Source organism: Homalodisca vitripennis, chromosome 8 (assembly GCF_021130785.1).
Source record: "Homalodisca vitripennis isolate AUS2020 chromosome 8, UT_GWSS_2.1, whole genome shotgun sequence".
Classification (NCBI taxonomy): Eukaryota; Metazoa; Arthropoda; class Insecta; order Hemiptera; family Cicadellidae; genus Homalodisca; species Homalodisca vitripennis.
This window is the reverse complement of record NC_060214.1, coordinates 105,106,888-105,131,682: the sequence shown is the minus strand read 5'-3', so window position 1 is coordinate 105,131,682 and position 24,795 is coordinate 105,106,888. Positions and strand designations below refer to the sequence as shown.

At 33.0% G+C, this 24,795-nt stretch overlaps 1 protein-coding gene across 1 annotated transcript in view; it reads left to right on the top strand.

Moving 5' to 3' along the window:
- The window catches only part of LOC124367835, a 57,936-nt gene extending 34,184 nt beyond the window's left edge, over window positions 1–23,752 (top strand). The window contains exons 10-17 of the mRNA XM_046824979.1: window positions 1,252–1,432; window positions 3,818–4,027; window positions 5,235–5,361; window positions 12,149–12,311; window positions 14,124–14,370; window positions 14,945–15,066; window positions 15,791–16,066; window positions 20,901–23,752. Coding sequence (XP_046680935.1) covers window positions 1,252–1,432; window positions 3,818–4,027; window positions 5,235–5,361; window positions 12,149–12,311; window positions 14,124–14,370; window positions 14,945–15,066; window positions 15,791–16,031 — 1,291 coding nt within the window. The 3' untranslated portion in view covers window positions 16,032–16,066; window positions 20,901–23,752. The remainder of the gene's footprint in view (window positions 1–1,251; window positions 1,433–3,817; window positions 4,028–5,234; window positions 5,362–12,148; window positions 12,312–14,123; window positions 14,371–14,944; window positions 15,067–15,790; window positions 16,067–20,900) is intronic.
- The last annotated feature ends 1,043 nt before the right edge of the window (window positions 23,753–24,795 follow it).

Below are 24,795 nucleotides of genomic sequence, written 5' to 3'. Positions count from 1 at the left end.
TAGCATTTTTCAAACCCTTATTGATTATAGTAAAATTAGTTAATCAGTGAGTTTACAATGGAGAAATTTACAATATACAGTATTTTTTAATTTTCTCAGAAAATTTGAGACACTTCTAAAATATAAGATATAACCAATGAAATGTTACGTTTAGCACTATTAGTATGTCTAGTCCAATACCTGAATCTTTTTTTGTTGTTTTCGGAATAAAATTATGCAACCCTGCTGATTTTTAAACTTCTGTATTTATTGCAGGTAGTTACAATAGTACAGGAATGGTGTACACTAATAAATAGATCTCCACCTTTAATGACTGATCATTATAATGCACTGGTATAGTTTACTTAAAAGGAATGTTGCTGTTGTTTTAACAAATGTAGCCTTATTTAGAAATCATAGTCTCAACATTCCTAAATCTTGAGCACTTCCTGTCTTGCAAACTTTCCCAATAATTTTCTACATGAAAATATTTTTCTTTTAACTGGATCATGAATCTTGAATTCACGAATTCTGATGACCACGAAGAAACAACCACCACAAATCTATGTGACCACAAACCCGTGGACAGAGATTGCAGGAATTTGTTGTTTGGCTGTGGTAACGGATATTATCACACTTACACCGGTGTGATTTAACTTAGCCACATGTAAAAAAAATATATATAGGAAGCAATTAGTATGACTATACCGTACATGGCATACCCAGAAAGTAAGTGTACTTAGGCTCTCACGGCCAAATTTTGTTACATTGTCGTGTAGCGAGATTCCTCTCCGCAACAAGACCGCGTATGAGGATAGTATGTTGATGTGACAGTACGTTTCGTGAAAAATGTCAATCCAATCTCCCGCCAAGTGTGAACTACGCTGTGTTATTTCATTTGGATGGTAAACTTCCCAATGAAAAAAATTCCCTCTGGCCTTCCCCCAGTACACTTACTTTCTGGATATACTTCATAATATTCTATATTATAATTCATTATAAATGGTATGAATCATTGAACATTTATTTTGGTGCAGACAGCTGTTTGTGGTTGGGCTATTGTTGCATTGTGTTGCGTGTACATATGGTCATAATGAGAATTAATAGTAAAGTAGTAGGAGTATGGTTGTAGTATAAATTTTACAGAAGGTCACCATGAACAAAATGAAAAGTCTTTATTTTTATTGGTTTTTAATGCTATCTTAAAAAGGTTTAAAGCTTTAGAATGCTGAGTGTTGTGTTTATGTTATAATTGTAAACTTTTCTGTGCAGAGAGGGATTTAATGAGATGACCAGTGGCAACAAGGTGCGCAGTGTATCGCGCAGCTTAGAGCAGCTGGTGGAGGAGTTGCCTGTGTTCTTGTTGCGTCTGGAGGAGGTAACAGCGGCTCTTGACGACAAGTTGGAATGGCGCGAGTTCAAGTTCTGCTTCAAGGTCGGCTCATCCAAAGTCGTAAGTACTTACAAACATAAATATTTATTACATGAAATATACGTTACAAACCATCAAATGATTTCAGGCTTTTTTCATTCTAGTTATATTCTTAAAACATGGAGTGTTGGTTAAAATTATTCCTCAAACATTAGTCCCCAAAATACATTGGCACAGATAACCAATAACAACATTTCTTGTATGTAAATATGGGCGTAAGGTTACTACTAATCTAATTAGCCAGTATCCAGTAGTATCCAATAAGCCAATTTGCCAAAACGGCTATTTATTTGTCAAGGATGAAATTTACAATAAAATCAATAATTTTATACCATTTAACAATTATTTTCGTACAAAACCCAAAACTCTAAAAAGAGAACAGCAGATTTGACTACTCAACCTTTTGAAACAGCAAGAAATCAATTAATATAAAGATACTCTCAGAAGTAGGTTCTCCAAAACGGAGCTTGCTTGATAAGTCAAGAAGTTTTTTATTTCAGAATTGATTTTCATAAAAATGTTGTAATATTTTTCAAGATTTCAAGCTTTTAAAACAAATTTTGTTGAATTTGAACAATCTTTGGCTTTGTAAAAATTGACTTTTAAAATTTCGTAAAATGTTATTATACATCCTTTAATTTCAAGAAAAAATGAAGAATAGATTATCTGTAAATCTTTAAATAATAAATTATAATTTATAATCTATGGACTAGGAGAGACAATATACTGGGTGTCCCATAATTACGGGACCAAACTTGACCAAATTGTTCAGGAGGTCAAACTGAACAAAAATGTTATATAATGTATAGTCCTATCTTGCTTCGTTTACCTTAGATCGGTCACTTTGTTTTTTACATACAATTAATTTTATTTTTAATACGGATTTACCGATTTTGTTAAAACTTGGCACAAATATTATAAACATGAACATAAGTTGTAAAAAACATATTTTTTGAAAATCTTCAAAATGGCGGCCATTAAAAAAACTGTTGGTTTTCAAGTTATTTAGGTTTTAATATTTGAAATGGCCGCCATTTTGAAAATACACATAAATTAAAAAAATATTTTTTTACAACTTATGGTCATGTTTATAATATTTATGCCAAGTTTCAACAAAATTGGTAAACCCATATTGAAAATAAAATTACTTGTATGTAAAAAACAAAATGGCCGATCTAACGTAAACGAAGCTAGATAGGACTATACATTATATGACATTTTTCGTTCAGTTTGACCTCCTGAACAATTTGGTGAAGTTTGGTCCTGTAATTTTGGGACACCCAGTATATTATTTTCTACCGCAGTGTACACACTACAGTATCCAAATGATATTTCAAAATATTCAAATAGTTACATAAATTATGCACTTTTAAATGTTGACACATTTGATTTATTTTGTCTATTCTTGTATATATGTACATAATGAATAAATAAATGTGATTCTGATACTCTTTATTTCATTATTTTATTTCTGTGGTCCATTATATTATGTGAAATTAGAATTTTATTTCTGAAAAATTGTGACACAAATTCGGAGCCAACAGATTTGGTCTCATTTAAATTCTCGTCACCTGATCATGATGGACATCAAAGTTTTACAGCTCACACCGCGTTGAAAGATTGCTTGCAACTTCCTGAATTATTTTGGTCTTGCTGTGGAAGACCATAAATTTATGTACACATAAATTAAAAAAAATATTTTTTTACAACTTATGGTCATGTTTATAATATTTATGCCAAGTTTCAACAAAATTGGTAAACCCATATTGAAAATAAAATTACTTGTATGTAAAAAACAAAATGGCCGATCTAACGTAAACGAAGCTAGATAGGACTATACATTATATGACATTTTTCGTTCAGTTTGACCTCCTGAACAATTTGGTGAAGTTTGGTCCTGTAATTTTGGGACACCCAGTATATTATTTTCTACCGCAGTGTACACACTACAGTATCCAAATGATATTTCAAAATATTCAAATAGTTACATAAATTATGCACTTTTAAATGTTGACACATTTGATTTATTTTGTCTATTCTTGTATATATGTACATAATGAATAAATAAATGTGATTCTGATACTCTTTATTTCATTATTTTATTTCTGTGGTCCATTATATTATGTGAAATTAGAATTTTATTTCTGAAAAATTGTGACACAAATTCGGAGCCAACAGATTTGGTCTCATTTAAATTCTCGTCACCTGATCATGATGGACATCAAAGTTTTACAGCTCACACCGCGTTGAAAGATTGCTTGCAACTTCCTGAATTATTTTGGTCTTGCTGTGGAAAATTATTTGCAGTCAATTGAAACTACAGTGTTTCCAATGTAGTGGGAACCTGAAGATGATATATACTGACCACGTAAGTGTAAGAACTAAGATTATTGTTGGATGTTACAGTCCGGGGTACTGCAGCGACTGCTAAATCACTGTGCTGTGGTGCAGCCAGTTCTGGCGCAGCTGTGCAGTCTCGTGGCCAGGGATGCGTTCACTCAGGCGCTCGCCAGCCTTGGCCTGGTCGACCCTGTCAAGTGTTCCTCTCACGACAATAACCACTCCACCCCCAATAAGACACATGCGCATTCTACTCCCAAACATCATGGCTACAAGGTAATGTTAATTAGCAAGCAATGAAATTACTATAGTACAAGACATATCATTGCAAGCTTGCACTTATGGCTTAGACTATTAGCCATAAGCCAGGCTCGCAATGATGTGTCTTGTTCCGTAGATTTGGCTTGGAGCAGTCTTTAGAACGAGTGATACCCTTGATCAGGTAAATTTCCAAGAAACATAAGTTACCCAGTGGACAAGTTTAATCAATTATAAAGCTTGCTTAGTCACTTGCAATGCTCGAAGCTATGCCCCAACTTAACAAAAAACTATGAAACTACACAATCATGACTTACTCTGTTTTAGATTAAGTCTGTTTGAAAACAATTTTAGACTCTGTTGCATGACTGTTCTATTAGTTTTTTTTAATGAATGCATTCTTTCAAAGCACGATTATTCTTTGTTATAAATGTTTCAATACATATCAAATAACCAGCTAACACAGCACACATGCACAAAGCAATGCAAAAATTCTAAAGGCCATTATTGACAAAATTTTGTTTTTGGTTGTTATTAATGGCATCACTTGATGCAGAAAAAATAGATGCATCATAACTGAGCGTTGCTCAGTATAGGGCATACAGAGATTTTGTTGTTGTTCTCTTAGGACAACAAGCTGAGAAATTGTATTTAGTCTTAAAAGGATCTTTGCGCTGCTTCCAGAGTGACAGAATATTCTGGAATGGTAAGGTTGGAGTAGAAGCTGTCTCCTGTCAAGATCCATGGGGAAGGATTTTGGGCATTATCTCAGTCATGTCTCCATGGAAGAAAGGGGAAACCAGTTCTGAACCAGCCTCATCAGTCAAAGCAGTCAGGGGTGGCACACCCTTATGTCTAGGCTAGCAACAGCTTTTAAACACTTGGAGAGCCATGTCGACTCCAACAGTCATCTACTGCAGTAAACTATTCCTATCGATCTACTCTTGCACCCCAATATCTCGACATTGCGATTAGTGATGTGCCGCTCCTGGACATTAATATGGTTGCCCAGATTTAAGAGACATTAGTTTTTGCTATAGTGTAGGTTCAGCTAAAAAGGTATAAACTAGCCAGAAGCGAATTCTTCTGGGATTTCTTATATAGAAAAGAATTAGTATCTTTCATATTAATAGAAATTATAGTAAAGAGATATAGAACCACAAGTATTGAGCACAGTGATACTGCATATGTTGATGTTGTAAACATTGTATACGGGTTGTTACAGTTGAACCTGGTGGAATGCCTGTGTGTGCCGCCGCTGTCTCGCAACAGTCGACTTTCAGCCGCAGCAATCCAGTTGCTGCGGTCAGGGTCTGGAACGGATATGGTCTTTGAGGTTGTTCCTTCCCCAGGTGTGTACTGTAGGTAGAACAGTGGTTTCGGTAAACTAGGAGTGAGAAATATTTGATCATTTAACATCAAGTTCTTCTACAAACTATCAACAAGTTTAATTTTGTAATATCCAAATTTATGAAGGATTGATTTAGTACGATGTGTAGGTGAATCATGCCACTGAATAGTGATTTTCAATATGACATATGCAATTTAAAATAATGTCTCTAATTAAAGTAATGATTTTGAGTAAAATGGATAGTTTAAAAGACTAACAAAACTTTAGATATTTGCAATAATTATATGTTTCAAAATTAGAATATAACATTTTGAAAACTGGTATCTGTTGTCTTTTCCACGACCCTAGACCAAGGTTACCTATTCATCCTATAAATATGGAAGGTGGAATATGTTGCCAATATTTTGACAACCAGATAGAGTAGATGCTCATATTTCTATAATTTATTGCTCTCATACTTCAACACAAGCCTTTAAATTCAGCCATTTTAATTTGGATATATGGAAAGACGAACTCTCCAGACTCCCTAGGACAGTCTTTTCTCACCAGTCTGGCAATTTGCATGTTTAGACGAGGCTGGTCTCATTAAACTAGTAAAATCAGTTCAATTGGATCGGTGTTAAATTGAACGTTGTTATTATTGGTTTATAGAATTACACACTCAAGATAATAGCTTTAATCCCTTGAGTACTGGTCATATTTCATAGGGACATGCTGGAAATGCCAGGGTATTATTGCCATAAAGGGCGCATTTACAAAAACATACATTTTGTATTTGAAAGATATCAAGTTAATTGTGTTGTATTTTTACTTCAAATTCATGTGTAAACCCAAAACTATAGCTGCTTTACAAAAAAAGAAGAAATAACATTATAAAAACGATATTAACAACTTTAATCACTGCAACATACAAAATCTTCAATAAAATAATCTAGTCCCTAGTTAGCAGTGTGAAACTGGCCATAGATTCCATCCATAAAAAGAACTAATCCGCTGACTTGAATCCTAACCTGGTTCATGAACTACTCCTGACCTAGTTCCTGAACTACAACTAACCTAGTTCCTGAACCAGTTCAAATCACTTCAGGATTAAATTATATTATTAAAATTAAAATTTATAATTTAAAAAAAGAACAAATACAAAAATATCTATAGATTATACTTAATACATTACTTTGAATACATGGTCTACTGTATTATTATTACTACCCCTCATTTTAGACCTCTCCTATTTTTGGACAAATTACCAATCTATAGATGGCCATATCTCAAAAACGTACGAGCCAATTTTGATAAAACTTTCTGTACACATTCACTACATGGTCTAGTATACTAAAATACAAGCCTCATTCTTTAGGCCACGCCTATTTCCGGAGCCACAATAACTTTATAGGCCAAATGCTGACAAAAACCAATCTATGAACAGCCATATCTCACAAACGTACGAGCCAATTTTGATAAAACTTTCTGTACACTTTCACTACATGGTCTAGTATACTAAAATACAAGCCTCATTCTTTAGGCCACGCCTATTTCCGGAGCCACATCGATTTTTTACAGGCCTAGTGCTGACAAAAACCAATCTATGGACAGCCATATCTCAAAAACGTACGAGCCAATTTTGATAAAACTTTCTGTACACATTCACTACATGGTCTACTATAGTAAATAATACGTCTCATTCTTAGGCCACGCCTAATTTCCGGAGCTACAATCGATTTTACAGGCCAAGTGCTGACAAAAACCAATCTATGGACAGCCATATCTCAAAAACGTACGAGCCAATTTTAATAAAACTTTCTGTACACATTCACTACATGGTCTAGTACACTAAAATACAAGCCTCATTCTTAGGCCACGCCTATTTCCGGAGCCACATCGATTTTACAGGCCTAGTGCTGACAAAAACCAATCTATGGACAGCCATATCTCAAAAACGTACGAGCCAATTTTGATAAAACGTTCTGTACACATTCACTACATGGTCTAGTATACTAAAATACAAGCCTCATTCTTAGGCCACGCCTATTTTCGGAGCCACATCGATTTTACAGGTCAAGTGCTGACAAAAACCAATCTATGGACAGCCATATCTCAAAAACGTACGAGCCAATTTTATAAAACTTTCTGTACACATTCACTACATGGTCTACTATAGTAAATAATAAGTCTCATTCTTAGGCCACGCCTATTTCCGGAGCTACTTCGATTTTACAGGCCAAGTGCTGACAAAAACCAATCTATGGACAGCCATTATCTCAAAAACGTACGAGCCAATTTTGATAAAACTTTCTGCACACATTCACTACATGGTCTAGTATACTAAAATACAAGCCTAATTCTTAGGCCACGCCTATTTCCGGAGCCACATCGATTTTACAGGCCTAGTGCTGACAAAAACCAATCTATGGACAGCCATATCTCAAAAACGTACGAGCCAATTTTGATAAAACTTTCTGTACACATTCGCTACATGGTCTAGTATACTAAAATACAAGCCTCATTCTTAGGCCACGCCTATTTCCGGAGCCACAATAACTTTATAGGCCAAATGCTGACAAAAACCAATCTATGGACAGCCATATCTAAAAAACCTACGAGCAAATTTTTATAAAACTTTCTGTACACATTCACTACATGGTCGACTATAGTAAATAATAAGCCTCATTCTTAGGCCACGCCTATTTCCGGAGCTACATCGATTTACAGGCCAAGTGCTGACAAAAACCAATCTATGGACAGCCATATCTAAAAAACGTACGAGCCAATTTTTATAAACTTTCTGTACACATTCACTACATGGTCTAGTATACTAAAATACAAGCCTCATTCTTAGGCCACCGCCTATTTCCGGAGCCACAATAACTTTATAGGCCAAATGCTGACAAAAACCAATCTATGGACAGCCATATCTAAAAAACGTACGAGCAAATTTTGATAAAACTTTCTGTACACATTCACTACATGGTCTATGTACACTAAAATACAAGCCTCATTCTTAGGCCACGCCTATTTCCGGAGCCACATCGATTTTACAGGCCTAGTGCTGACAAAAACCAATCTATGGACAGCCATATCTCAAAAACGTACGAGCCAATTTTTGATAAAACTTTCTGTACACATTCACTACATGGTCTAGTATACTAAAATACAAGCCTCATTCTTAGGCCACGCCTATTTTCGGAGCCACATCGATTTTACAGGTCAAGTGCTGACAAAAAACCAATCTATGGACAGCCATATCTCAAAAACGTACGAGCCAATTTTTATAAAACTTTCTGGTACACATTCACTACATGGTCTACTATAGTAAATAATAAGTCTCATTCTTAGGCCACGCCTATTTTCCGGAGCTACATTGATTTTACAGGTCAAGTGCTGACAAAAACCAATCTATGGACAGCCATATCTCAAAAACGTACGAGCCAATTTTGATAAAACTTTCTGCACACATTCACTACATGGTCTAGTATACTAAAATACAAGCCTCATTCTTAGGCCACGCCTATTTCCGGTAGCCACATCGATTTTACAGCCTAGTGCTGACAAAAACCAATCTATGGACAGCCATATCTCAAAAACGTACAAGCCAATTTTGATAAAACTTTCTGCACACAATCACTACATGGTCTAGTATACTAAAATACAAGCCTCATTTCTTAGGCCACGCCTATTTGTACAGAAAGTTTTATCAAAATTGGCTCGTACGTTTTTGAGATATGGCTGTCCATAGATTGCTTTTTGTCAGCACTTGACCTGTAAAATCGATGTGGCTCCGGAAATAGGCGTGGCCTAAGAATGAGGCTTGTATTTTAGTATACTAGACCATGTTAGTGAATGTGTGCAGAAAGTTTTTATCAGAATTGGCTCGTACGTTTTTGAGATATGGCTGTCCATAGATTGGTTTTTGTCAGCACTAGGCCTGTAAAATCGATGTGGCTCCGGAAATAGGCGTGGCCTAAGAATGAGGCTTGTATTTTAGTATACTAGACCATGTAGTGAATGTGTACAGAAAGTTTTATCAAAATTGGCTCGTACGTTTTTGAGATATGGCTGTCCATAGATTGCTTTTTGTCAGCACTTGACCTGTAAAATCGATGTGGCTCCGGAAATAGGCGTGGCCTAAGAATGAGGCTTGTATTTTAGTATACTAGACCATGTAGTGAATGTGTGCAGAAAGTTTTATCAAAATTGGCTCGTACGTTTTTGAGATATGGCTGTCCATAGATTGGTTTTTTGTCAGCACTAGGCCTGTAAAATCGATGTGGCTCCGGAAATAGGCGTGGCCTAAGAATGAGGCTTGTATTTTAGTATACTAGACCATGTAGTGAATGTTGTACAGAAAGTTTTATCAAAATTGGCTCGTACGTTTTTAAGATATGGGCCCTTTTATAGGGTTTCTCAAAACTTGCCTTTTAATTGAGTATAGTCTTGAAAATTGCTGCTATAAAAGGGGATTTATTATCATAAAAGTACTGTTTGTTCATTTAAAATCTTTATTTGTAGTATTTATCTTCACGTTATTAATTAAATATATATTTTGTATGGTTTGAGTTGATGAACTAGGTTAGGATTCATTTAGGAACTAGTTCCCGGTACTCGTTCTTTTTATGGATGGAATCTATGGCCAGTTTCACGTCGGTCCCTAGTTGAGACAAACAAATTATAAAACAAAAGTAAATCAAACACTGTACTTTAGCATAAAATTAAAAAATTGGTTCATGACAATATCATACACTAACTTCAAAACTAAATTTACACTATTTGCAAGATAAAAAAAAAGCAAGAAGCAATTTGGATAGACCTTAATTTCTAGCAGCAGAAGTACCTCTCCTTTACCCCAATTGTTAAACACTACTTGAATATAATATCTAATTAATAATGTAAATTTAACCTAAAAACAGGTGCCAATTGCTCACAATGTAAACAAAGACCGTCTGCACTGATACTAGACCGAATCATCTGAGCTTTGTTTTTCAAGGCGACAGACTACAAAATAACGAAATGTAAACAAACAATACCTCAATGGTAAGTGAGATTATCGAATGTTGCAACATCCAAATATGAGGCATTTTGAATCTGTAATCTCAATAAAATTGAGTGTCCATACTATACGGATATCGGCACTGAAAGGGTTAAGAGGTCCATAATTAGACCAAATTCTGAATATTTGGAACCACCTGGTTAAGAATAAGGGTTAACCCTATGCACTCGAAGGCAGTATTTATAATTTGTCCTTGGAGATAGTATGGTCAGCTCTACTGGCCGCCGCCACCATTTTTTTGGAAGAGTGGATTAATTTTTGCTGTAATGTTACCTCAGCTTGTATGTCTAACTGTACCGGCCAATAAGAATAGCAGTTATTTTCTAATATTCTCTTTGTTTTAAAATTAATGGTCAGTGCTGAAACCTATCAAGCAGCTTTATTTAAGGTAATTTTTTAAGTAAAGCAGTAAATTTTTAATTAGTCTATAATTCTTCTCTAAACATTGACTGTGCAAATAAGACAAATGACGCGTAGTGGGCCTATACACTAAAGTGATAGTAGGGATAAAAACCTAGAGAATTTTACTAGAAGACATATTGTGCTAACTATTCTAGACTTCACATAGGTATGTGTTTTTAAAAGTTTTATTCCATAAAAATTAAAAATAGTTCATGTCTGAGTACAACATAATTGTAAAAGCCTACTTTATTACATTTTATTTACTTATCTTTGTTAACATGCACATATAGGAGCCAAATTTCTTAAATATATGTTTATCTTTTTATTAGAAATATTGGTTAAAAATAAATTTTAAATTAGTTTTCATTTCTTCTTTAATAATTTAAAATCACTATGCAAAAAAGGTTGAGGAATTTGGAAAGTAATTCCGATCTAGGGAGGTTAACAACAAATATTATACGAGTTGCGAATACAAACTATGGCAAAACTTACGTGAGCTGTCTGCAACCTTGGTGTGGCCAATGCTGCTGGCCTTTCGAGCGCAAAGGGTTAAGATGGTAATTTAATCACAACAAAAAATATAATGCTCATGTACTCAAAGACAGTACACTTGAACCTGTCTCGTATAAAAGTTTGACCTTCATCAGATCACAGGTTTCCAAGTTAAGTCAATTTTAAAAGTTGCAGTTTTGGTGAAAAGCGCCAAAAAGCATTATCTTTTTCATTGTTATAAAAATAAAAACTGGAAGTTATTGCTTGTAAAAAATATTAATATACAATAATTCCCATTATTGTAGCTCTACTGGTTAGTTTGTGGTTGACTATTTAGACTTTTTGAACGGGAGTAGTCTCTGGTTATACAAATAATTTAATACACTACCTTAAAACACAAAAAGGTGTCAAAAAAAACTTAAAACTTTTTACCTGAACTTAAAGTAGTTATTCCAGAAAACACTCACATTACATGATTACTAATTATTTTCAGTGGAAAAATAATACAAAAGTGGACAATAACAAAGACAGTAAAACTATACGTTAGTTACTTGAAAAATCATTTATAGTTTATTTGTTGTCCTTCAATAATCATCTTCAACTGTCTCCTTCAATATTCTATATAAAAAATATTCACTAGTTCATACTGATTAATAAGATATGAACATATATTTCTTTTGTAAACACTGTAACATAATTTAAATGTTTCAAATAAATTAAAAAACATTAATGTGTGTAATAAAATTGTCAATATATTGTTTTATTCATAGAACTAAACCATGTTATTTGTGAGGTTAATAAAGAAAAAAAATTAAATTGCCTTCTTTTGATGTTGACAACACTGTTGCAGAGGGAGGAGAGAGTGTCATCAACCAAGTGGGGGTTGAGGTGGCCAGTGGGGTGGTGCCAGGAGAGGAGGCCTGCAGTATTAGTGCTCATAGGGTAGTGGTGGCGGCGCGATGTGACTGGTTCCGCAGAGCACTATTATCAGGCATGCGGGAGGCCATAGACAGGTACGCAGAGACAACAAGTGTTATTTATTAGTGTGAAAGTATTCTATATGGTTTTAAAATTAATTTAAGTGGAAATAAAATAATTTTAATATTTTTAGAGATCTCTTGAGTCTTACTTAAAAACATTGGAGTATTGCTGGATTATTCTAAAGCCTTTGATTCCATTATCGTGAGATGATGCTATTTATAGATTTGTTGAGGGAGTGATTAAAACCATATTTAGGTTGAAAACAGTAGGTTACTAAACTTTGCATTGAGACATCTCAGCTTCACTTTTAAATTGCTGGGTGTTCCTCAGGGTAGTTGCCTTGGACCAATCCTATTCGCCAGCTGTGTGCAATATTGTTCTGATCATTTGTATGCGGACGATTGCCAACTGCAGTTGTTGTTTGAGTTTGGAAAGGCTTCAATGGCCAATGATCAAAACAACTCTGACCTTCAACATGTCAGTACAGTGGTCTTAAGCTCGATGTAAGCAAGTGTTCAGCTCTCCTTGTAGCCTCACACAATATGCTATAGACCCTCGCTGATAGTGGAGTCGCGATTATGCTCAAAGGTGGAAATCTGACCGTGTATGACAAGGTTAAGTTCTTCGGAGTTGTGCTTGACTGTAACCTTACATTCTCTGATCACATCACTAACGCCTCACAGGGTGCACTTGGCAGACTGAGGGACCTGTACAGGTTTAGAGCACTGCTGCCGGTATCTGCCAAGCTTCAGCTCACACAGTTAACTCTCCTGTTGACATTTTATTACCGCTATCCAGCCTATGGGAACAGAATTTCAGCGGTAGACATTGATAGAATCCAAAAAATGCAAAATTCAGTCATCGGGTAGGTTTGTAATCTCCTTTCTGATCATTTATCTCCTTTCTGGGATGTTATCAATATGCTCCCAATGGAAGTAGTGTGCCGGATTTTGACATGGTGCATGGTCCATAAGACTCTTATCCTGGAAGAGCCACAGTACCTAAGTGAGAGGTTCTTGTTTCATGGTGAGGTTTTTCAGTGTAGCACCTGTCAGAATGGAGAGCTTCACTTTCCTAAAGTGAGACTTGAAGTCGGGAGGAAGAGCTTTTCATACTTTGGCTCCAAGTTATTTCATTGCCTGCCTTTACGGATTAAAAGTATTGTTTAATTTATTAATATTATTTAAAACAACTTTTTAACACATCATGATGAATACTCAGCTGTAAGCACAGCATTCATAATATAAGTTTTAATTTGACTTAAAAACACTCAAGCACAATTTAAAAAGAGGGCACTTTTCAAGAAAGAAATCCCATTAACAATATATTTTCATTATCAGTTAGTAAAACCAAACATAAAACTTTACATTTTTCAAACATTGGTGTCATCACTGCTGACAACTGAAAGTTTTATTCAACTCAAACTTCACTTTGCTAGACACACTTACAACACAACATTATTGACAACACAAGCTGCAGAAGGCAGATAGAGTTAAAAAGTAGGTCAAACAGAAGGGAGTGTTGCCAGACACCTGACAGTTGGTCTAGGAAGCTGATAATTGATAACCAGGCCTCTACTCAGTATTGTTACCAGTCAGTATTTACTGTATTATCTATAAATGCAGTTCCTGATATCTGACACTATTATATTTTTCTGATAATTAAAACTGATTATAGAATTCTATCTCACTATCAAGATAACAGCAATGAGACAAAGTTAGCATTAAAACTGTACTCCTTTTGACATCTACATTATCAATAAAGATTTTCTGTTTTAATGTTTTTATAAAAATACACAGTTTAACTGAACGCTTACGTTATTGATGTGACCATTGACATTGCAGGAAGATCACAGTGTTTGACACGTCGCCATCGCTGTTCTCCGTGCTGTTAGACTATCTGTACTGTGGTCGTCTGGACACTGGAAGCTTCTCGGTAGACCAGCTGGCGGACCTGATGTTGCTGGCGGACCGCTACGAGGTTGACTCGCTCAAGACCGCCTGTGAACATGGCCTAAGCACACACATAGACCATGACTCAGTCCTGTATTTCCTGAGCATGGGCGATCAGTTCAACGCTAAACACCTTCGGGTTAGTCTTTCTCCGTAATTTTTAACTTTAATAACCAAGACCAGGATAATTGAAAACCTAAGGGAAACGTCACTAATACTGTCTTCACAATTTTAAAATTAGAAATAATTTTATTTGTACAAAATTATTGTAAATATGCAATAAAAATTTGTATTAACTCACAAAACATATATTTTTAGGATATGAAAGTAATATCCAATGCTTAAGAAAATCTATTTTAATTTTTATGACTAAAAAAATTAAAAAAAAAAACTGTATATAAAATGTAGTAATACATAATAAAAGCTATTTTAAAATTCTGTTCACTTTTGTTACATTCATGTAAGGTGCATTCAAACAAACATTTACTTTCAGGCTATAAGTTTTGAATAAGAATGCATTTGTCAAGTTTTGAATAAGAATGGCTTTGTCATTCCAGTAAAATTTAACACTTCAGAAGAAAATGATTGCATCTCTTTTTAGAATATCTTTATTAATATCTGGATTTTTTCATCTTAGTCATGTTAGCACATTTCGTATAACATACACACTTATTCTATTAAACTGTAAATAATATACTTTTTTTATTTTTCAGAGTTCATGTTTGAATTTTATATCACAAAATCCAGACATCATGGATTCTGAACTGTTTGAAGAACTGCCTCAAAACTTGCAAGCTGAGATTTACGATCTAGTCATTTGGGCTTATCCTCCAAGGTATTGTATTATTTTATTACTTATACTTGCAGTGCAATCTTTGACTTTTTAATGGAGGTAAAATTGTCAGTGGAGGAAAAATGGGTTCGAGGTCAGGCAGTTTTGCTGCAATAAAGTGAAGTTTGTACCACAGACAGTATCAGATTAAAAATTAGAATTAGAATTAGACAGATTAGAAACATCTGCGTAACTTATTTTTATGTCTATTCTCATGTTTAATGATAATACTTACATAATTGGAATGCTTATAGCTGAGCTAAATATGTACAGATTCAATCCTGTCTGTGACAGAAGCACATTTTATCAGTACCTTGCACTGTATCGACTCTTTCCCTTATTCTTTTTGATAAGATTCTTCATCACACAGGCCATTGCACAATGACAGAATAAGGCTTAAAAGGAGATCAGCCTCTTCTTAAAAAACCAGCTAAATTGATTACTATATCGTTGACGTTTTTTGTGTCAATCTAATAAAATATCTCAAATTTTTAATTGTGTGAACTGGAAAACTTAGATGGTTGTTCCCGTCTGTCTTATTAGTAAGCATATTAGGAATCATTAAATTTCTTGCTTGTTTTTTGGAAACCAGAGTAAGCTGGACTTGTTAGTGTTTATTTATTTATTTTAAAAGAATATCTATTTTGTTTCCAACAGACTTATCTATTGAAATGTAAATGGTATAAATGAAAACGGTAATTTCTGTAAGGTTGTATCAACTTTGCAGCAAGGTGGGGGACAAGCTGAGTGCCGTGCAAGAGATGACGGCAAATCTTCAGTTGTCTCAGTGTGACGCAGAAGGAGAAGGGGAGGTGTCTGGACAGGACTCTGCGCGGCTGGAGGCTTGTCTGCGCGCGCTACGAGATGTCATCGGCGAGGAGGCGGCTTCCCGCCAACAGCTGGTACAAGTGGCGCTGGCTGCAGACTTTGACCTCAACCGGGCCCTCAACTTCTACTACTCGTCTTGAGACACTGCGTGGACTAGTTAACTGAGCAACACCAAGTAAGTGAATTGTGAGAATATTCACTAGTTAGAATCAAGTATCAAGAAGCTTTATTGTCATTAAATACACAAGTGTACAATAGACATTGTCATGAATATAGTAAACATGTACTATAAATAAAAATTTTATTACAATACAATTTAAGTGGTTTATGTATTTGTAATCTGAAGAGAAACATTATTCTAGTGTTAAAAATTAACAATTATCAAATAAAATACACGAAACAGGAATAAAAAAACAATTAAGGGGGGAGTCTGTAAAAAAAATAATTATTTTAATTTTTTGGAATTTTGTTTTGATACTTTAGGAAACTTTACTAGGTTAGATTAGGATGGGAAATCTGTTATAAAAATTACCATTTTCCTCCCCCCACCCCCTCGGGGTAGTTTTTTAGAACATTTGTAGTCCCTTGCAAGAAAGGTTCTAGCTCCCACATTTTAACAGATATTTTAATTTTCTTTTTTTCCCTGGAACCCCAACAATATCCTCTATGATATCAAGTATGGGTTTGATCAAAATCCATTAGATAGCCGAATAATAAATTTTTCAAAAACAAAATTTAAAAATTCTATATTTTTATGAACATTTCAATTTTTTTTAATTTTTTGGAGCATTTAAATGCTAAAACCCATACTACATGTCATAGAAAACTTTATTTTGAATAAAACAAAAAAGAATTGTGGCAATATCTTTTAAAATAACCAAAATACAACCTTTCCCGTGTCAAAAATTAAAACTTTCGGAAAACGCAAAAAAACAATACATTATATTCAAAAAGCAACGTTTTATTCAGTACAAACTTACAATCTTGCTAGAATTCTCCTGGCCCATATAAGGAACCTTTCTGCTCCTTTTTTCTTCCTTCTGATTGAATATTTCTCATTCTAATTTAGTTTTGTGTGAGATCTTTTAAGCAAATCTCACACAAAACTAGGTGGGATCCTAGCCTAGATTATATCACTGAAATAATCCCACGAACATAAACTAAGCACTTTATAATACTAATAAAATGATTAGATCAAAATAATATAATGAAGGTAAATGAAATTCACAATCACGGGATTTCAATGTTTGTAAACAACAACAACAACAACGAATTATTTCCAAATAACAAATAGCAAACCATCTGGCACTTGATATATTTGGATATGAAAAATATAATGTATCTTTGGTTTTGACCAAAGACAACTAAAGTATCTATCTCAAGTACATGTAAAGGTATGTTCTGTGATATATATTATAGAGTAATAACTCTAAAATACAATGCATCAGAACAGGTTACAAGCAGAAACAGACGCAACGGCTCACCAAACAGACTCCTGAAATGTGAGACTGGCCTGTGCAGCGCTTATTTTGAAAATTATTTTTTAATGGGATAAAATGATATTTCCATGGTTATACTTATATAATTGGGTCAGGGAGATAGTGAAGAATAATTTAAATAAATAAAAAAATTTTTGTTAAAAATATGTTTTTTTTGCCATATTTGACGCAGACTCCCCCTTAAGAACCAACAGTGTGACAAAATACCTTTAACGCTAACGCATTGTAATTCAAATAATTAAAATTATCACTTCAAACACATTTATAAATAAAAAAACAAAGTTAAAAACAGATACAATAATTGTTTGTAAAATAACAATGTTTACAGTTTATATTAAGATTTGTTGTATCACAGTTAGACACAATAGACAATCTTTGCTTTGTCAAAAATATGCCTAAAAATGTATAACAATGGTAAAAATAAAATAATATGTTTGCTAAGCTACATCATGCTTAATGGGATAACATCCTGTTATGTTTTGTTGTTCATCCAAGTATGAGCCTTTTAGTGAGATTGGACAATATATGAAGCCATGATACCACAGCAAACAACTGTAGCTGGACAAATACCCTGTAAATACAGGGTGAAAATATTCACTAATTTATTTGGCAGGTAACAATAATTAAGACGTGATGTACAAAGTGTAGTCGTATTGTTCATTAGTTTATTGTCTTTTTATGTTTTTTAAAAAAGAAGTTATATTTTTGAGTCGAAATAAACCTATAAAGATAAAAAATTGAAAAAGTGTATAATCTATTTATAATTTGTTTTGCAGAAAGGTTTCAGAAATGTTTATCATGTTTCAAAATGGTGGGCAAACAAAATTTTCAAACTGCAAGAACTAAAAAATGGTAGATTTTATGAAAACTTTAAAGATACTTAATTTTTATAAACTAACACTCCAATAATTACAAAATTTTATTTTGGTGAGACCTTTCGTGTTCAAGGAACACATCATCAGACCCACATAACTGAAATAAAAGTGGTTGTATCTTTAAAGATTGTGAAATAATAAAGATGGGTTACTTATGGATAAACATCTTTATACCAAATTTATTTCGCCATTACCAATAACTGAGGAGTAAAGGTTTTACTGATCACGATTCCTCACTTAAAATACACTAATCGAGTTATAATGTTGTTTAACTGCTGATAATCACCTTATTGCTGCATTTCACTTATGAGATCACTAGCTCATTCTTGTCATTTTGTACACATGCTATGAAATTTGTTTGGATGGATTACTTGTTTTTTGCCAAATTGATCTACACATTTTGTTTGGTTTGTTTATATGCTGTATAACAATTTCTAAACAAATTAGGTGGTTTAAATAAATTTTTATTACTTTAACTGATTTAGTTTACTAAATTTACTAAAGAAAATCAATTAAGTTGCAACCAGCTAGGTATTTTCCAGAAGTCTGGAGAGGTTTTGCATTTAAGTTTTATTAAGTATTGACTCAGAAAGTAATTAGATCCCAGAAGATCTGTTGATGTGATTATAGCCAAGATTTGATCATCTCCAACACTTTCAAATTACAATGTTTAGTTTCTAAGATTCGTGTTCTAGGAACGTATTGAAGTATCTTAACTCACGTTCTAACGTTTTATCATTATATCTTTTAGGTTCTTCAAAAACTACAAACGTAATTAAAAGTCTCCTCAGGTTTTAGTTTAATGGAAATAATACTTTCATATATGAGACCTTATAGAATTATATATTTGCATTACATTGCATCTTTATATTACAGCTATTATTAGACACCAGTACTTTATTTAATATTAAATCATAAATATACCATTTTCATAACATTAATTATTTGAGTTAATTTGACTACTTTTTAAATAATATTTTTAAGTTTATAGTATAATGACTAATGAGATACATATTAAATTTATCACCATTTTATTTTATGTCAACTCCTAACTCTTAATTGTGGCCAGGTTATTAAGTGCTGTTTACCAAAGTCAAAAACAATATGTAGAATAAGTGATGTAGGTTAAGAGACATTTGACAGTTAATAAAAGTGATTAGGTACATTGAAGATATGTTTAGCCTATATTGATGGATTTGTCAAGCATATCATTTGTAGGATGCAAATAATATTGTCTCAGGCATCTGTAACACTAAAGACAGTCATGTAAATGTAATATTGTAAATACTTTAATAATAAGTTTGTAATGTTTTCACAACACTTTAGAAAAAATTATAAAGCAAATATGATTGTGTAGTCATTTTGTATCAAATCACCCAGATCATGTCACTCACTATTTTGTTTTAAACGAAACTTTGCACGTTTGCTTATACTTATGCCCTAAGAAGTTTTATTGTTCTAGGATTGATACTTTTTTTTAATAGACTTTTTGAAATATCAATAAATATTATGATAACTTAGTTCTACAGAATTGCTTGTGGGCAATGAGTAACATATACAACAGTTATCATATTTCAGGTATTAATAAAGATTTTGATCTGAAAATTTTCTCCAGTTCAATGAATGGAAGTGTACAATTTACAAAATGCATGGCATTATTATAATTTTTGAAACTAAAACAAGGGTTTAGAAAAATGCATGTAAGTGTTTGTTCTCCAAAGAGCAAAAAGCTGGTAAATGTATAAAATAAAACCTAAGGATATATGCTTTTTATTGATATAAAAACAAAGTGATTAGATAGTTATTGGTTAGCTTTGTTTTCACCATAATCATCCAAGAATAATCATAATGTTCCATTAAAAGCGTTCTGCGTATAATTTTGTAGTATATTGTGTGAATGCCAAATGATAGATATGAATTCACATAATTATTTCAAAGTAAATTTTATTCATCAACTGAAACTGAAATTACAGTATTCCTTCAACTTGTTAAGGAATTTTATTGTGCTTGGAAGTTAATTTGAAAATCAAAATGCTGGATTCTTTCCATATTATTTTGTGGTGTAAATAGCACATTTCATTACTAGTCTCATAAGTGACCGATTGCATTTACGCACAAGTCGAAGCTGAGCATTGAAAATGCTATTAAGTCCCACAATAGAACTTTTGAAATTAATATTGAATGTTACTTTTCACCAGGAAATCTTTTTAAAGATTTCTGCCATTTTATAGTTTAGTTGTTATTATTCCATAACGAAAAGTGATACCATTTTATAATTTATTTTGGTGTTAAAATCAGCTGTTGGAATATAGGATTGTAACAAAAATAATGATTTTAATTAATTATATTTGATACTTTGTATAATGAAAGTAATGTTTGGGAGAGAAAACATCAGCTGACAGCTACAAAGGAAACAATAACTTTCGCAGATCTCAGCTGTGGAAAATAGCCATTGCCATATGAATGGTGAAAATATATTTTCTAGCTTGAGATATTTGATGGGAAACTAGCAGGATTGTTAAAGGATGGTTTTCTGGCTTTTTCAGCCCAGTGACCTTTTCGAATAAATGTTTTAGTTACCATGAATTGAAATAATAATGTAGGTGAACTCTCAACAATTGTGTATTGTTGGCAGGTAGACCAGTCTTGGGCCGTCACTGGATGAAGGTTGGAGTGCCAGTTTTTGTTAAATAGTCTTCTTTGCTCATTGTATCTACATAACTTGCATTGGTGGGGTGAGAGCTGAACAATACTAGTTAAACTTGTGGCATCATCATTACAATTGATTCGGTTGAATAGTCAATCTCTGTGAAGTTAACAAGTTGAACTTCTGTTAAAATTCTTGCAACAACCATAACACTTCCAATATATTTTAATTGTTGGGTGTTTTTTATGGGGATTTAATTGGTTTTACAATATCATTTTGGTCAGTTTGATTGATTCTGTTTCCTATAAAAGATGTTGCAAAAATAAAAGTATGTGATATCCATGAAGGTGTTGAATTGAAAAGTTAATTTCAAACTAACATGCAACAACCATGGATTTTTGAAATCTTAAAAATTGTCATTAATAACATCATTTAGTACAGGCTCCAGTATTTTGCCAGGTTTGTTTGGTGCATAATTCTGTCCCACTTTCAATATTCATCTAATTATTTCTTTCTTTACTATTCCTATATCTCTCTTCTTTACCCTGTATTCCAAATGTGCCTTAACCAACCTCTATCATCCGTCCTGTTTCTTATGAGGTTCCTTCTTCATTCTTTCACCTAAATCATTCTATCTATATTGTAATAATTCTACAATCTCATACATACAATCAATCATTCAGTTTCCAAGTTATATTGTCTCTCTCTCTCTCTCTCTATAACCCTCATCCTTCTGTGTCTAATTTATATTACTGTTTTCTTCGGCTCTTGTGTTCCAAATCTTTGTTTTATTTTCCAACATTGTCACATAATAAATCCTTTTATATTATAAAGGTTATTAAAATAATTGGCAAAAATGAATTTATATATTTTATGTTGTCAGCATTTTCCAAGAAATAGATTTTAAATTGAGGATTTAAAACATTTTGCGATAAAACCGTTTCAGCTATTTATGTAAGAACTTTGCGATGATGGTGTCCCATACTTGGTATTCTGCTGGGAATATTTCAGCACTTGCCCCACTGTTGTATACCGTCTCACCAGCTTGTAGTTCTCACTTCTAGACATTCACTTCTTGCTAAACTGAAATTCTAGTCCATCCCATTGATGGTATTCGAGTGAAGAAAATCAATCAGTATTATTTAACTGTTTCTTTTGTGATGTATATGATTAATATTATCGACTTGATTTAGACTTCTTTTAGGTTTAGAGTGCCACTGTTGACTTGTACATTGTTGCATTCAGTCATAATGTTTAACATGGACGTAATGTTTTATTTGCCGTTGTGCCCTGGTGTGATCTTTATATCTTGAGTTGTTAACAATTTAATTTCTCCATTCTCCATTCTTACTGCTTTGATCGAAATCTGTACCATTTTTTAGCCTGTTTGATTTAATATAAACCATTTTATATAAACATATAAATCATCTTATAAAATTTATCGAAGTTTCACTTTATAAACCATTTATGAAGCACAAAGCACGGATGTACTATTCAAATGATATAAGTAATTAATTAAACACAAGTTTTGTATGTTGACCTCTGTGTTAACATTTTTGATAACTGAGTGTGACAACAGTTAGCGTAAGGGTTACAGTTTGTAAGATTGTAAAGTTGTTTTTCTCTTAGACATTTCCTTTGTTCTTTGGAAGCGAATCGAGTTTGTGAACGTTTTTATAATGACAAGTTGTATAATGCTTCACCAGTTTTTATATAAGAGTTAATTTTAGTCTTAAAACTTAAAACCTGTTACTTATGATATTGCAAAATCAAAAGTGAAATGATATCGGCTGTTACTTTTAAATACCTAATACTGTATTGTTATTATTTATTTATGTAAGCATGTGCCTATATTACTTTGTAGTGTAAGTCAAAGATGTGATCCCTTTTTCAAATGTGTTCTGTAAATATTTTGTCATTTGAGGTGTGCAATATTACATCGAAGGCCTAAATCGTGGGCCTATTGAAAGCATTTGCGTCAACGGAAACTTAAAATTTTGCCACCATGTAAAATTGTTGAATCAGCTGAAATTAATGTAATACAGTAAGTGGAATAGGACTTAATGTCCGAATGAATCCATCATAAGGGAACTATATTTGGTTTATAAAGCAATCTAATGTGTACTTATTATTCCTGGTCAGCATATTTAAGTACTGCATGAATCCACCGGCTTTTTGCACAATTTAAAGGCGTCATAGTTGAATGTGTGAAACTGTTTAAATGAAGAGGTCTATACCTGTTATTATATCAAACTGCACATTGACATGGTGACTACACTTTGATTCGATGCATATTTAGAAACCTCATAGAGTAAATGATACGGGTTTCATTGACGGAAATGAATATTGCGACTTTATGTAGTTCAATAAATTATTGGCTGTCATAATTTGATCTTATTCAAACAATCTGTATCAAAGTAAAGTAAAATGTGTCAAATGTTGTTTTACGTGCATAATAATTATTGTTTCTGATAAACAAACCATTGTAATTGTTGATTAATATATAAACATTGAAGATTCCATCTTAAATTTAATAATCATTCCACTTGTTTTAGTTCATCTTGATAGCTTTATTATAATAGTTTGTATTGGTTGAAATATTCTATGTGTTATATATTTTTTGTAATTATTTATTTATTTAATGTTTGTTGTTGATTAGAAATCTGATATATTTTTGTGATATAGTGTTGTTCATCTTTCAGTCTGTACCTATAAAGTGAAAATTAATCTTATTTGATATATAAATATATCTAGCTCTAGCTCCACATTTATATGTTTTATGATGTTGTACGATTGATTAATAGTACTATGACGATTATTAAAATACATTGTTCTATTTACATGTGGTTTATTTGTTTATGACCAAGTTCGTATCCTGCCGTAGCCTGTGAAAATTTGATCTGCAACTGTAATAGTAAGTGGTGTTCTGAGATCAGGTGGCAACAATGTCTCTAGAGAATGTACAGCATAACAATGGTTGTCAGCTCTGTGTCAGCTGTGTGAGTGATTTGACAGAATTGGGAGTCGTAGTTATTTATTGACATCTGCTGAGTTGTGGTTGTCACTCTTGTCATGATTCAGTATTTGTATTGTAGCTTTGAAAAATTAAGTATAAAGTATAAATCTGTGTGCTTTTCCTAAATTAAACAAATCACAAATTTAAAATGTAAACGACTTCTATTTATTGTCATATTAACCGTAGAGCTGGCAATCGACATTATAATGTCGATCTGAGTCAATCTATGGGTGGCAACCTACAATATCGATCTGACACGCACAAGTTTTAGCAGTTCATAGCACATACATCAACACTACCACCACTATTTATATATCATTTCAAACAGAAAAATAGGTGATTAAAATGGTGAAATTTGTTTTGCTGTTTTGGAAACAGAGATGCCACCACATTGGCAATATAAAACTTGCCAGAAAGTTCACCTTCATCTAGCCATTTTGAAAATTAGTAATATATATGGGTGTGGTTTATTATGTTGGTTTATAGTTTGTTATAGCTTCGTTTTAGGCTATACTATATTAAATTTCGGTATATTTTAGAAATATTTAGTGTAACAATTATATTTTTTTGAAAATAATCATATCAAATCTATAGTAACAAATTTATGTATACCACACCACTTTCAAAAATAAAATATCTATAAATTGGTTACTAATTAATTTATTGTTTTGTATAGAGCATACAATTCTCTAAATATTGGTATATTGTGGAACAATTTAGTGTAAGTATTATATTTTTTGTAAATTTTTGAAAATAATCGTATTATATCCCTTAGACCGCAGTGTTTAAGCTCATGCAGGAGTGTAGCATGATGAACGCAGACAAAAAGGCCTTGAACAGATCCAAGAATACACTGAGTGAATAGTC